Source organism: Lampetra fluviatilis, chromosome 32, assembly GCF_964198595.1.
Source record: "Lampetra fluviatilis chromosome 32, kcLamFluv1.1, whole genome shotgun sequence".
Classification (NCBI taxonomy): domain Eukaryota; kingdom Metazoa; phylum Chordata; class Hyperoartia; order Petromyzontiformes; family Petromyzontidae; genus Lampetra; species Lampetra fluviatilis.
Window position 1 is genome coordinate 12,001,485 of NC_136306.1, and position 13,685 is coordinate 12,015,169.

Here is a 13,685-nt window from a genome sequence, read left to right on the forward strand (position 1 = left end):
CGTGGCGCACTGAGATCCCTGGATTAATTGCGCCTTATAAACGTCAATTATGATGAGTATTAAGCTGCCTATGTAACGATTACCGCCACTTATCGGGGCACCTCGGTGGCGACGTCTCCCTTGCCTGGAATGCAGGAGAACCTGAGTTCCATCCCAGCCGTGGCCATGCCTCCATCTTTGGACTTCACATGTTCTCTCTCCAAGGCCGTAATTATAATATATTGGGGGGGGGGGGGGGCAATGCTTAATTACCAGAATTACAGAGAAAGAAATGGTTATGTAAAGTGTAAACGTTAAGATCATTGTTACATGCCAATCAAAAGAAGGTGTTTGGTAATTTCCCCCATGGTAATGCTTAATTTTATCCAAAGTCGTAAGCAGGTTCTCTTCCTAACAGGAAGCTATTTATTGCGCACGCAGAGCCGTCTCTCGAGGGTACGGCGAATCGGGATGACCGCCCCGGTCCCCGCGCTTTGGGGGGGGGGGGGGAGCCACGTTTCGACGTCACGGTGGTGTCAGATGCAACTCCCCGTTTTAGTTTCCAGAAAAAAGGGGAAAACCTTTTCTCATATAATTACGTCTACCTCATTTGTGGAACTTTCTACCAAGGTCTTAATAAAATTAGATACGTTGTAAATAACCATGTCATTCAATAGATTGCCACCGTGCCTCCAAATATAGCAATTCTGAATGTAACTTGAACAAAGTCTCAAAAAGCAAGCAGCCTCAGGTTCTCAGGTTTCATTGGCTATCATCAGCAGATTTAATTGTTTTATCCAACAATACAAGGAATTGCATGGAAAAGTACACCAGTAATTTACTTGACACATCGTTTACAACATCTGGAGAACACCGGACCGATTTAATTCCAAGTCGTGTTTCTAAACTAACCCCCTGCATGACCACAATCATAATATACACACCATTTTTACCGACGTATTTTAGTTTAAATGACTCTTGATTAAACTGTCAGATGCTTTTATGGCATATTGTTTATAGACAATCACATGATTTACAAATAATAACCCAAACGCAAAATCTAAACTCCACTTATCTCTCCCATGACTGACAATGGCTTTAAATTGCACCCCACCATTGAAGTCTTCCTTCACCAAAAATGCAACGTGTATATCTTGACCAAAGCTCACCAGCACAGGTGAGGATGATCACAATGGCTTGATGCTAATAATCTGTTGATAGAATCGCCCTTCACGCCTGGGCATCTCAAACCACAGTACAAATAGCGAGGCTTTGCCTTACAATTGGCATTACAATACATGCATTCCACTGCTTCCCACGAAGCAACATTTACTAGCCACTCGATTTGCAGACGAGTTCATTATTAAGTAGGACTATCCAAACGTTAACCTAAAAAAGACTTGGCATGTATGCCAACGATAACTGCATCTGTCACTTTTGAATAAATTGAGTGAGGCAACTCCTGCACAACAATCCACTGTGTGCGTGTCTTCCCTTGAGGTGTCTGCTGAAAACAGAGCTGTTGCTCGATCTGCAACCTCAAGACTCAAAAAACACGAATCTCAACTCTTACCCTCGGTATTAATTACACAGCATGTATCCAAACGTTTCAGGTGCACTCCCAACCAATTTGTTTAAGTTGTGTTCCATAGCACAGCTGTGTACTTAAGGCACTCCACCTTGAGACTACCTGAATTGACGTGGCCATCATTAAGACAAGGCATGTGGGGATCAAACTGGGGTCCTCTTAGCCATACCTATAAGGTAGCGGTAACAACTGTGGTATGTCATTTGTCCAGCATCTAAACGATGCCAAATAACGAGTATTGCAGACAACTGTGGATGTGTCTTACAAATAAAGATCACATCATCATGAACAGTGCATATCAACGGTCACAAACACTGAGAATGTGTGTCCGCATGAACAGGTCCACAAAACTCATCTCTTCTCTGGACAGCTTGCTCAGATTTTTATTTTGTTGTTGTAATTGTGCAACATCGAGGAATCAACAAAAATAAAGTTAACATTTTAATCAAACCTCTCACAAGTTAGTTTTTTCTTACATGACATTTATTTACCTTGAGTGCCCGAATTTCTATATGACGAGAATAAAATAAATCTGTGGAAATTGAAAAGAACTTGAGTCAGTATTTTACACAGCCAGTTTGACTAAGCAGCTCCACATACAACCTTTGGAGGCAAAGGTTGTTCACATTCGGCGTTGTTTAGTTTGTTGTCCTTCCCCCCGCACCTCCTATTAGCAAGGTTGGCTAAGTACGTACGATGCGAAAGAAGTTCAACATACGTATATACAGTACACGAGTGGGTAAGTGCTTGCTACTAACAATACAGAAACAGTGTGTGTGCACAAGCCTGTGCATGACTGGAATTTGTACAAAGATCAACATTCGTTCACATATTAGTTTCTCACTTGAGGTCAACAATAATGCAGGTCCTTATATCTCATCCACCTGTACATGAGGATATTACACTTACAGCATAAACCTTTTTTATTTTATAAAGTGACTTCTAACAACATACCTCACCATGTACTACAACGGTCATGTCTAGGATTCAATTTTAATTGCAAGGAATTGCAATGTCTACTCTACAGATAACTTTATGATTTCCAACCATGGTTCATTACATGTGTGAATTCTGCACAAATAATTAAATAACAAGTTAACCTGTCAAAATAAGATAAATAAATTAAACACAAAAATGGAATCCCAGCATCACCACACATTTTCTAAATACCCCCTTTACAGATGTTTGTCTACATCATCATGCTGAGAGATGTTAACCAAACCCTCCAAAGCTAAAAGAACCACAACCAAATATAGAAGCATGCTCTGTATTAATTATTGCTCAATGAAAACCCCAACCTTTGCATAAGTGCAGACAAGCAGAACACGGATTCCCATTCAGTGCGAGGACTGTTTGTTCCAATGTACACCACAACGTACAGCTGGCAACTTCCGCCAAGACACGTCCGTCGATCTTCTACGACCTGGCAGACACCAAAGTAAAATTCACTCGTGTGTAGTTTCATTGTCTCGCAGATTGTGGAACTCGCTCTGTTTTTAAGGTCACCGTGCCAGCCAGGCTGCAGCAACAACCCGTCAAGTTGGGCTTGGAGCTTGGTCCGTGGTGCCAGTGCTGCTGCCCGGGGCAACGGCGTCGCTCTGCGGGGCAGATGACGCGACCGAGGTTGGAGCGTAGAGCAGAGCGGCGCTTTCCCTGCTGTCGCCCCCCTCTTTAGGGCCACCGACCCCAACCTCTTCCGCTTCGTCCATCGCCGGCCACGCCGTCTGCTCCTCCGACTGCCTCAGCCTCTCGTTGAGAGCCTTGAGAGCAAGCTGCCTGCAAAGCGCACAAACAACGCAACGACCGTTCAACCGCGGCACTCGTTATTACACGACTGTACTTATAAAGCAAGGAACAGGGAACATTTCTGTGGCGTAATCGTTCACACGATGGACTGACAATCCAGAGGTTACGAGTTCGATTTACTGGCACGGCAGTTGAAATGGGCAAGTTTATTAAATCCCCCTGCCTTTATCAATCCGGCAGTAATTATGAGTACACATGTTAGTCTATCAGCAGGCCATGTGATGAGGTAAAGCGTGGGTACTGTTACCTCTTCAAAGATGTCTGGCCCATGCGAAAAAGTAAGTCAAAATACCCTACGTTTTACTAAGAATTGTTTTTCTGTGAGGAAAACGTTGTTTTTTAATAGAAATGTGCTCCCCCATGAATCATTTACTCATATCCAGACAATTTAATACCAAGAATAGGGTAATAGCTCTATTGTAAAGAACGACCAGCGTGTTGAAAAAGAGATGAGATCACAGCCTAATTGCACGTTACATTTAAACATGCCAGTGTCCCTCTGATGAAACGAGCGAGGGGTGAAACTCGTCCACGCTGGTGGCCCCGAGTCAGCAGCGGGGAAGTCCACATGACCATGCCGATGGCCACACTTCCACAAGGTGACCACTGCTGATTGCCCACAATGAGGAACTCATTTTATCAACAACGGAGGAATTATGAGGCAAGGTGACCCACGATCAGATTTTATATAAGACTTGCATTTTTTTTCATGTAAAGTCAAGCATTCTATAAACATTAAGACCTGGCCGGATCCGGTGGCCAGTGTCTATTCGTATTTGTACTCCCAAAGAAACTAATTTGTTCCCGTCAGAGAACATGTTCCCACCTATTTAACTGTAACCTCTGAGGAATCACTTAATTGATTCTACCAACTCACATTTTAGGCGTTAAGAGTAAGTCTGGATTAATTACGGCCCAGTAAAGGTCAAAAAAGGTCTATTGGGGATAACATAGTCAGAGCAACACGGATGGAATGATAAAAGATGTAGACTGAAAGCTGGCCTACTGTTTGGCAAAACAAGTTTTTTTTAATGTATATTTTAGTTTAACATGTATGGATAGAGACCTATATGCAAATACATATTATTTTAAATTTTAAAGAGGATACATATAATTGGAAAGGGAAATAAAATGCCTAAATATTGGTTCCAAACATGAACAAATATTCATTGTTGGGGGAACAAATCCTTGGGTGGAGTACAAATATTAAGCACCGGGGTTGATAAACGTCTCATCCGAGGTCTGTACAACAGCGCTCACCTCCTCCTCTCGGCATCCTGGGCGTCAATGCCGGGCAGGCTGATGGTGACGGAGGACGGTGCTTCCACCGTGTAGCGCTTGCCGGCGCCGCGGCAAACACCCACGTGCACCAGCGCCCGCAGCAGCGCTCCGGCCGCCGCATCCACGGCCCCTCGCGCCACCGGTGGGAAGAACGAGGCGAAGGCGAAGTGCTCCGACGGGTCTCCCCGCGCCGGCGCGGCCCCCGCGGCCCCCGGGTGCCGCTGGTAGAAACGCAGGTAAAGCCATCCCGCGATGCCGCCGTACGCGAACGCCAGCGGCACGCGGCCCTCCGCCACGTTCAGCAGGCGCAGCGCGACCAGCAGCGCCAACGAGGCGGAGGGAAGGTGGCGGGCGCGGAGGGGCACGGGCCAGCGCGCCAGCACGGCCTCGCCCTGCGTCTGCTTGAGCGCCACCAGCACGGCGGCGGAGAAACCCGCCATGCCGTGCACGCGCAGCCAGAACAGGTAGTAGGTGTCGAAGGAGGAGGCGACGTAGACGAACAGGTAGGTGATGCTGCACAGAACGCCGGAAGCCACGGTCGACACGCCGAAGTACAGCAGCAGCTCGAGCGCACCCCACAATGGCTCCAGCAGCCGCCCGGCCGCCGCCACCGTGACGAGGCTGGCCGCCAGCTCGATGGCGCGCACCTCCACGAAGGGGTGCGTCACCAGCGTCCAGACCCAGAAGTTCGGAGGCGCCAGGTAGCCCGACGACACGCCCAGCGCAAACGGCGTGTCGGCCACGAACGACAGTGCGTAGAAGGCGAGCAGGAGGGCGCAGGCGGCGCGCACGGGCACGCTGGCGCCGTTCAGGGCGGCGAGCAGGCGGTGCCGCGCCGCTGGGAGCGAGCGGTGAAGCATGGTGCGTGGAGGCTCTCGCTGAGACGACCTGCGAGGCACGCAAAGTCAAATAAACCTCACGCGTGGTTACAGAGCGTCACGGTAATTCGCAGGCTTTTAGTCAATCCACCGCTAGACGAAGGCCTCCCGTTTAGCATTGCCACCTGATGAAATTGGGACGTATCTTGGAAAGTATATCTGACAATCACAGAAGATGGGAGAACTACATGCAGATGGTGTATTATGTAACTGACAGAAACAAGACTTGTGTTCTGGGAAGATCTCAGGACGCAAACCTCAAAATGAGGACGTTCTGTGAAAACCAGAACAGATGGCAACCCTGTCCACAGTGTCGGTCGGAGGGATCATTTAATCATAATTCACCACGCTGGTCAGTTGAGGTTGGGTCAGACATCACTTGCCATTGTTGTTAATCGTGGCCAGGAGTGGAACTCAAACGGCTGGGGGTTTCACAGTGCAGGAACAATTTCACCACTCTCTACCCTATGACTCGTTGTGGCTAAATTCTTAACCGGTGAACTTCCTTGTGGCGAGGGCAGGTAAACGGCCGCGTGGATTTATATTTGCTGTTGCAAGCAAATTCGTGCAGGAGGGGAAACTGGCTCCACTGGTAAAGCCCAGTGCGGCTGTATTCTCCGTATGACATGTTCTGGACTCACCTCAAACTCGTGCCCGTTTCAATTGAGTCATACAAATCTTACGTGGAGAACGGTAAGGGCAATCCGAGTGAAGTTTTGCCTCATGTTGGTCTAAAACTGGAGATGATCACGCTCAATAATAATTTGGCAATGTGATTGTAAAGCAGAACCCCAAACGCCTCGCGCGGCCTGCTTGCTTGCAGTACAAGCTCTGCCATGCTGACATGTTTTTGTTAGAGTTTGTGTTTGATGTGGACCCCATCTGCCTGATTAGTGCGGAAGTGCTTTACTTGAACATTATAAACACCAAGGGTTCACGTTTAAATTATTTTACAACCTGATCAATAAACTGTGCTTTAAGATCACGTGTGTACAGTGGTATACAGCACTACGCGCATGGCAACATTCGCCAGCACTTTGCTCCAAATATCATTTCCGATGAGTTCACTCCTTCGTTGTCAAAGGTCACCATTATGGTAAAACAAATACTTTTGAAAAATAAACAGTTTAAAGTAATTGTTAATGTAGGTCTTCTATTCCCACACCCAGCCACTACTGGGTTCCCAACTCTTGTTTACGCTCCACTTGTCACACAAATGGTGATTGCTAACGCGGTCACCTGCAGACTTACCCCCACCCACACCCGCTTACTGCCATTAGGACCGAAGTGATTATCACAGGAACTGTGAGCCAGAGGCCTAAATACACAGTAGTCACGACGATTGTATACCCCAGAGTACACATAAAGACATTATTCAGTTTCCCTTGCTGCATTAATAATCCATACCTGTCAACCTACACGATTTAGCCGTATTCCTGTACAGGGCAATTGAGTTAAAACGTTAGTTTGTGTTTCTCCCTTGTGGTGGTGGGACTTTTCAGGATGAACTTTGAGGTTTAAGGGGGCACGGGGTGACCAGTGCGGTCTGAAGTGGCCTGTAGTCAGCCAGAGTCCCCTTGCTACAATCTCAGCGTCTCCTTCGGGCAACAACTCGCGAAGTCGACCCACGATCACTCCGACGACACCAGCAATCACCGCGATAGGCCGACACTATGTACAGTATGCACTGTACGTCGAACTTCCTTCGCACCGTACGTAGCCGGCCGTGCGGCGCGGGGGAAGAACAACAAACTCGAGTTCTGTTCACGCCAACGTCCCCCCCCCCCTACTCGTGAACACCGTGAACACCGTGACCACCGCGAGACCCTCACGACTCAAGCAGCAGCCGCCACCACGACCCCGGTGCCCCCCCCCCCCCGCGGCTCCCATCGCCATCACCGCGCGACCGCTCAGCAGCTCCTCTCACTTCAGAGCCCCGCGCCTCTCCTCCTCCTCCTCCTCCCCCGCGCTCAGCAGCAAAGCGCCCGCGGCGAGCGAGCGAGAGGCGCCAGGGGCTTGCGGGGCTGCCGCGGCCGAGTCGCCGCCGTCGCCGCCGCGGGGAGAGGGAGCGGAGTGAGTGAGGGAGGGAGCGGAGGGAGCGGCCGAGTCGAGGCTCGGGCGAGCGAGGGCCGCGATGACGTCGCCCCTTCACCCGACGGGGGCCGAGAAGGCGCGAAGCAGCAGCAACGACACAAAAAACGCGATTTGTAATTGGAAGTGAGTTGAACGTGGAGGCAGCAGTCCGCCGCCCACTGGCCGTGTCTGTCCCTGCACGTCAGTGTGACGTCACCGTGATTTGGGTGATTTTACTTTACACATCCCATCAGCCATGCACAGCATGAATCAACGTTCAAGCAAAGTATTACATTCCCTCCAGCACACATCTAAAATCGACGTAACACGAAATAACCAAGGGATAGGGGACGATGGTCAAGACTAATAACGGAGTGGTAACCTGTGAGTGGTAACCAGGGAGTGTTAACCAAGGAGTGGTAACCAAGGAGTCGTCACTAGGGAGTGGTAACCAAGGAGTGGTAACCCAGGAGTCATAACTAAGGAGTGGTAACCAAGGAGTGGTAACTAGGGAGTGGTAACCAAGGAGTCGTCACTAGGGAGTGGTAACCAAGGAGTGGTAACCTGGGAGCGGTAACCAGGGAATGGTAACCAAGGAGTCGTCACTAGGGAGTGGTAACCTGGGAGTGGTAACCAAGGAGTGGTAACTAGGGAGTGGTAACCAGGGAGTGGTAACCAAGGAGTCGTCACCAGGGAGTGGTAACCAAGGAGTGGTAACCTGGGAGTGGTAACCATTGAGTGGAATGCGTCTGAGAGGACAGCTGCCGATGAGATGGAGCCACCAATGATGATGAATTCACACGGATCTTGCCAAGAGGCCCTGCATTTGCTCATGGCAACCACAATTCCAAGCCAGTGATTATTTTGGCTCAGACGAGCAGAGGCGGTGCTCAGCTCCCGCTTACAGACCTGAGCCAGCGGTGGAAAGTCCACGTTCTCATGGCGGGGGTGATTCTGACCATAGCATAAACCTAATTTGGAGCTTTCGTGACTGCAGGAATTATTCTTTGGTTCTTTCGGTAAAGTCACGTATAAAGATAAAATAATAAATTTCGATTTAAAGCTTTCGTGACTGCAGGGATTCATCTTCTTGGTTCTTTCGGTAAAGTCACGTAGACGGGAAGTAATAAAATAATTATGTTTTATTTTTATTATTTTATTACTTCCCGTCTACGTGACTTTACCGAAAGAACCAAGAAGATAAAATAATAAATTAAATTAAATACTAGCATACTAGTATGCTAGTATTTAAGAATAGCATGAACCTTCCAGGTTCGTCCTCATAATATCGACCCCGGAGGAACGGTGGGCTGAGTCCTCCCCCAACCAAGACGTGAACTCGTAACCTGCCGCTTGCGAGTTCACGGAGCCACCACTTGTCGGATGAAACATTCACTGACACAAGCGTGGTGAAGTATGGTCAGAAACTCCCATGACTGACAGGGCATGGGGAGCAGGCTTTATTCAGCAATGGATTGAAACATGGCTGTCAACTACAGTACGGTATAAAATAGATTAAATCACCCTTTTTGCCCACTTCAGCAATTGCTTCTTGCTGTGGTTGTCCCACCTGATGACGGACGCTTGTGTTGCGCCCGAAACGTCGTGATTTATTTTATTTTATACCTACGTGACTTTACCGAAAGAACCACAGAGTACGGTGTTCTTCATATCAGTATTGTATAAGGGCGTTCTGGAAACTACAATGTTAAATGCCCCACAAATAATGCACATTCTAGTCTTTGATTATCAATCGCGAAGCACAGGACCCAAGGGGCAAAACGCGAAGCTGCCAGTAACAAACAGCACCACTGATGCCGACATAGACAAGGAAGTTAACAGTGAAGGATACACCCCTTGAATTGAGCGAGGTTTCAGTTTTCAGTTTCATGTATTCGGTAGAGCCCTGTGAGCCATGCGGCTCTTGACTCGGGTGCAACCGCAACAAACAAAAACGTGAACATGGAACATCTTAAAGTGGCTACGCGCAACAGAAAAATACGGGAACAAACAGCAAAAGTCTTCCACAAAAAGCACCGTATATCAACACTGTGTGCAAAAATCCCAGTGGAATGCAAGTCAAACAATAACAACCACAAGACAACTTAGATTAAAGTTATCAGTCGAACTCTGTACTACGACAAACAAATATGGCTAAACCAAACGTTTTCGAAATCACCAAAATAAATATATAAAAACAACGTAACAGTGATCATAGGAACTGTGATTCTAATTTAACAATAAACGATATACGTAACGTGTAAGAACGTGGCGACGTCGAGATTGCGGGAGGGGAATTGCAGTGGAGCGTGGGGTCTATAACACTCGCAGCCGCCAGGTGGAGGCACGCGACTTCGTGAAAACAGCAGGAACACAAAGTCGTGGCCTTTTAAATAAAATGCCCAGGCACGTGCAGCAGTAGTAGGAGTACTGCATTTGGGAGGGGTTAAATGAGTTACATAACCTAAGGGCAATCGTTTCCAAACTTTAAAAAAAATTTAATCAGTCCGCAGTAATTATACTGCAAGTTGCATTTGTTTGAAGTGTGTTTTCCTCTCTACCGGACTGCATTGCTTCATTTGCAAATGCAGCCCCTGCAGCCACAATGTGGGTCTTGTTTCATCACACGCCTCCTTGATGTAGTATTGCACCCTGGTGTAAGCACCACACAGGCTTTGATTCATTTGATCATCAACGGTGGTGCAGTGGTTAGCAGCACTGCGCTATGAATCATGTCACCTGATCACGTATATATTTACAAGATCTAACCCAAAAAGACCTTTATTTTAGCCTGTCACCTGAGTTCGATTCCCAGCCATCGCTAAAGTCAGTATTATTACCCCTTTTGCATCGTATATCGATGACCAAGGTATTTAATGTTGTGTGTATGCATTCAATAAAGAGGTATGCTATATGTTTTGTAGCTGATCCCACTTATTTGATATTCACAGTTAAACCATCTGGTCCAGGAACCTTCTCTTGTCACCCTGCGACGGGCATAGCTCAATTATTCTAGTGTCGCGTCTGGAACTTCCTCCTCTTCAGCTGACGAATGGTGTAATTCCTGTGATATTTGGGATTTTAAAATATATATTTAGTGATGAAGCTGCATGCAATGTATTCACTAATTTAAAGATTTTACATTTATCAAGTGTGATGGGCCCATGTTTCTCTCCAAGTGTTACCATTTTTGAATTACCAATATATAATCATCCTTTATTTTGCTGCTTTCGTGCTCTCATTACTCGCTCTAAAATGTTCAATGAAGTGTTTGTTGTATTCTAAGATAGCTTTCCTTATTATTTTCCTTATCGCTTTACACAGTTCTGTGTGTTCCACCTTCAGTTTTACATCCGTCTCTTTTTTACATTTTTCCTCTACTCTTAGAATTAAAATTAATAATAATTTTACTTTTTACCTACGTGACTTTACCGAAAAACCTAAGAGTATGAATCCTTGCAGTCCCGAAAGTTTCAAATCTAGAATTGTCCCTCTAATGTGTTATATAATTTGTTCTCTATTCGCGTTCTCAACATCCCCACCTCTGACAATTTACTAGCCATTACTCTGCTAGTTTATGTAATATTTCAAGTGGTGACATCCATGTAATACTTTGCTCTTCTGTAACCGTGAACCTATTGCTCAGGAGTCAGTCTAAAATAAAATAGCTGCTGACCTACATTTGTATGTTAATCAGACAGGAGTTCTCAGCCAGAAAAGACATGACAATAATGAATACCTCTTTCAAAGAGAAGGAATCTCGGATATTGATGTGGAAATGCCCAGATGGTGAAATTAGAAACACGTGTGACTTGATTCTAACAGACAAGCCCCAGATTGTCAGACACGCCTCCATCCTCCAAACATTCAACACAACTAAAGCCAATCATTACAACCCTAGTATGATTATGCAAAATAAATACATTTAAACTTTTAATTCTAGTTTTCAGAGTCGAGTGGGTGGGTGAGTGGTGGTTCACACAGCAATAAATACACACAGCTTGCCTGAGGTGAGGTCTTTTAGGGGATGCTTGTTTAGTTCCATAGCCACCGCATAATCTCCGTGTTGACTTTTGACCGTGCAATTTTAAGACAGTATCTTTGCTTTTATCAAGCTGGGTTAAAAAGTGATCGGGCTCCGAACAAAGGAACAACAACAAAAAAACCATGGAGACAGGAGACCATACAACTCTCCATCACAGAGCCACGCGTTTACACGGCCGGCCTCGAAAAGTGGCGTCATTACCACAAACAGCTCGAAGTGAAGGTAAATTGTTCCAAAACGTTTTTCATTCTCAGGTTCAATACAGAAGATAAAACGGACAAATTCTGATTTTTTTTTCATAGAAAGTTTGAGCAATGAATATAAAGGTGCACACAGTCAATTTGTCAGCAGATCGTGGGTGGTGAGGCAAATGGTGGGTTTTTCCACCTCTTCCAAGACGTCTGACCAGCATTGAAGCACATGGCCAAACACCTTCTGGAGGGGCTCTTTATAAAGCCCTCTCTCGTGGAGGCCCTTCCACTAGCAGTGGCGCCAGCAAGACACGTCAGGGCAGCACCTTTACCAACAGTGGAGCTCGCATTCAAGACAGATCTGTGTTTTGTTTAGACAACGCACATGCCCGGAGGACCAGCCTGCCACCCTCTCACATTTCATAGTCTCGTGAGGTCTCACTTTTACACATAATATATATACTAAAGAGACCAATCATTGTGCTAATTCATCATGAACCAGCACATCAATTTGATACATGAATTGTCCCAGGCTGTTACAACCATTACATTTCTAATGCATAATTAAAATAAGGCTGTAAATTGCTCCAACGCGCCCGGTTATCAATGATGTTTCCTTTACTACGTTACATTATTTTTTTTCTTCTAATTTTGGATCACGCTGCCTTTGTGGATGTACAAACTACATGTTGCGCATACGTACACATCCAACCTGTACGACTAACACACTTGCAGTTATTATATTTCCTCTAAAATAAGTGCACACTGAGACCTCATATCAATAAGTGACCCCACCAAGAACAGGTCTACCCCATTGCAACCAGTTGAGTCCCTTAAGTGATTAGGGTTAAAGTAACATTTCGGGTTGAGGTTAAGGGTCAGGGTTCGAGGGTTATGAAACTGCCTTGTTGTGATCCAATCATGAGTGGGTTGATCGGATCGTTTTAGCCAGTGTAATGCAAAAAAAAAATGTAAGGCTCCACATGGACAAATGTGGAAAAACCAAACACTCTATTTAATACACAGTGCGTGTGAACATCCAGCATAACCCTTGCCTATGACAGGCAGAGCGTAGCAGGCAGTGACGAGGTGTGATGGCATCAACGACTTTGATCAAGGTGACATCTTGATCTTGATGACCACATCACCCAGAAATGCACCTAATCACGACAGAGGTCTGCACTGATGCACAACAGCAGTGCAGAACAATCCACGATCTTACGGTATCTCTATGCTCCCACATCTATGCTCCCTGCCTTCACCAATCCACACTGACCGGCATGGCGAAGTATGGGTAAACAACCCCCCTGACGGAGGCAACATCATGACCGTTGTGGATAGTAAGTAGGCTTGGGCGCAGTACGTTGGGTTGATGGTTTCTGGGTGAGATTGGCAAAGGAAAGGCGGCCACAGGAGGAGACGTGTCCAAGGGGCCGGCCACCACGGAGATGGAGTGGTGGGATCAGCTCAGGTGCAGCAGCGAAGTGGAGTGTGACACCGTGGAGTACTCCGCGGCGAATCCCGAAGTCTGAACCCAGCAGTGGATTCAACATGGCTGCTGATGTTGACGCTACGTTCTGGTGGTGGAGTGGTGGCGCTCTGGTTAGCACACCGCACTGTGAACCTCATTTTCTTGATTTGGTCTCCCAGCCCGGCCAACGTGAATGTGATTCATGGCCATGGCTAACAACATTCGTAGTTTCCTGATATCTCAACCGATTCTGGTTCCCCTTTCACCAATCCGTACTGACCAGAGTGGTGAGGTATGGTCATTACTGACACAGCATGGGGGGGGCTTCATCCAGTCGTGGCTTTGAAAAGGGCTGCACACTCGTTTTTTAATT

General features: G+C 46.7%; 1 protein-coding gene across 1 annotated transcript; it reads right to left on the bottom strand.

Annotated features, from left to right (window-relative positions):
• Positions 1 to 739: 739 nt before the first annotated feature.
• On the bottom strand, positions 740 to 7,673 carry LOC144943775 (transmembrane protein 115-like). The gene is made up of 3 exons (XM_078871601.1): positions 7,460 to 7,673; positions 4,634 to 5,542; positions 740 to 3,343 (listed from the first exon to the last, which is right to left on the bottom strand). Exons 2-3 carry the CDS (start codon positions 5,512 to 5,514, stop codon positions 3,103 to 3,105), a joined length of 1,122 nt encoding a protein of 373 aa, XP_078727727.1. The 5' UTR covers positions 5,515 to 5,542; positions 7,460 to 7,673; the 3' UTR covers positions 740 to 3,102.
• Positions 7,674 to 13,685: the final 6,012 nt, after the last annotated feature.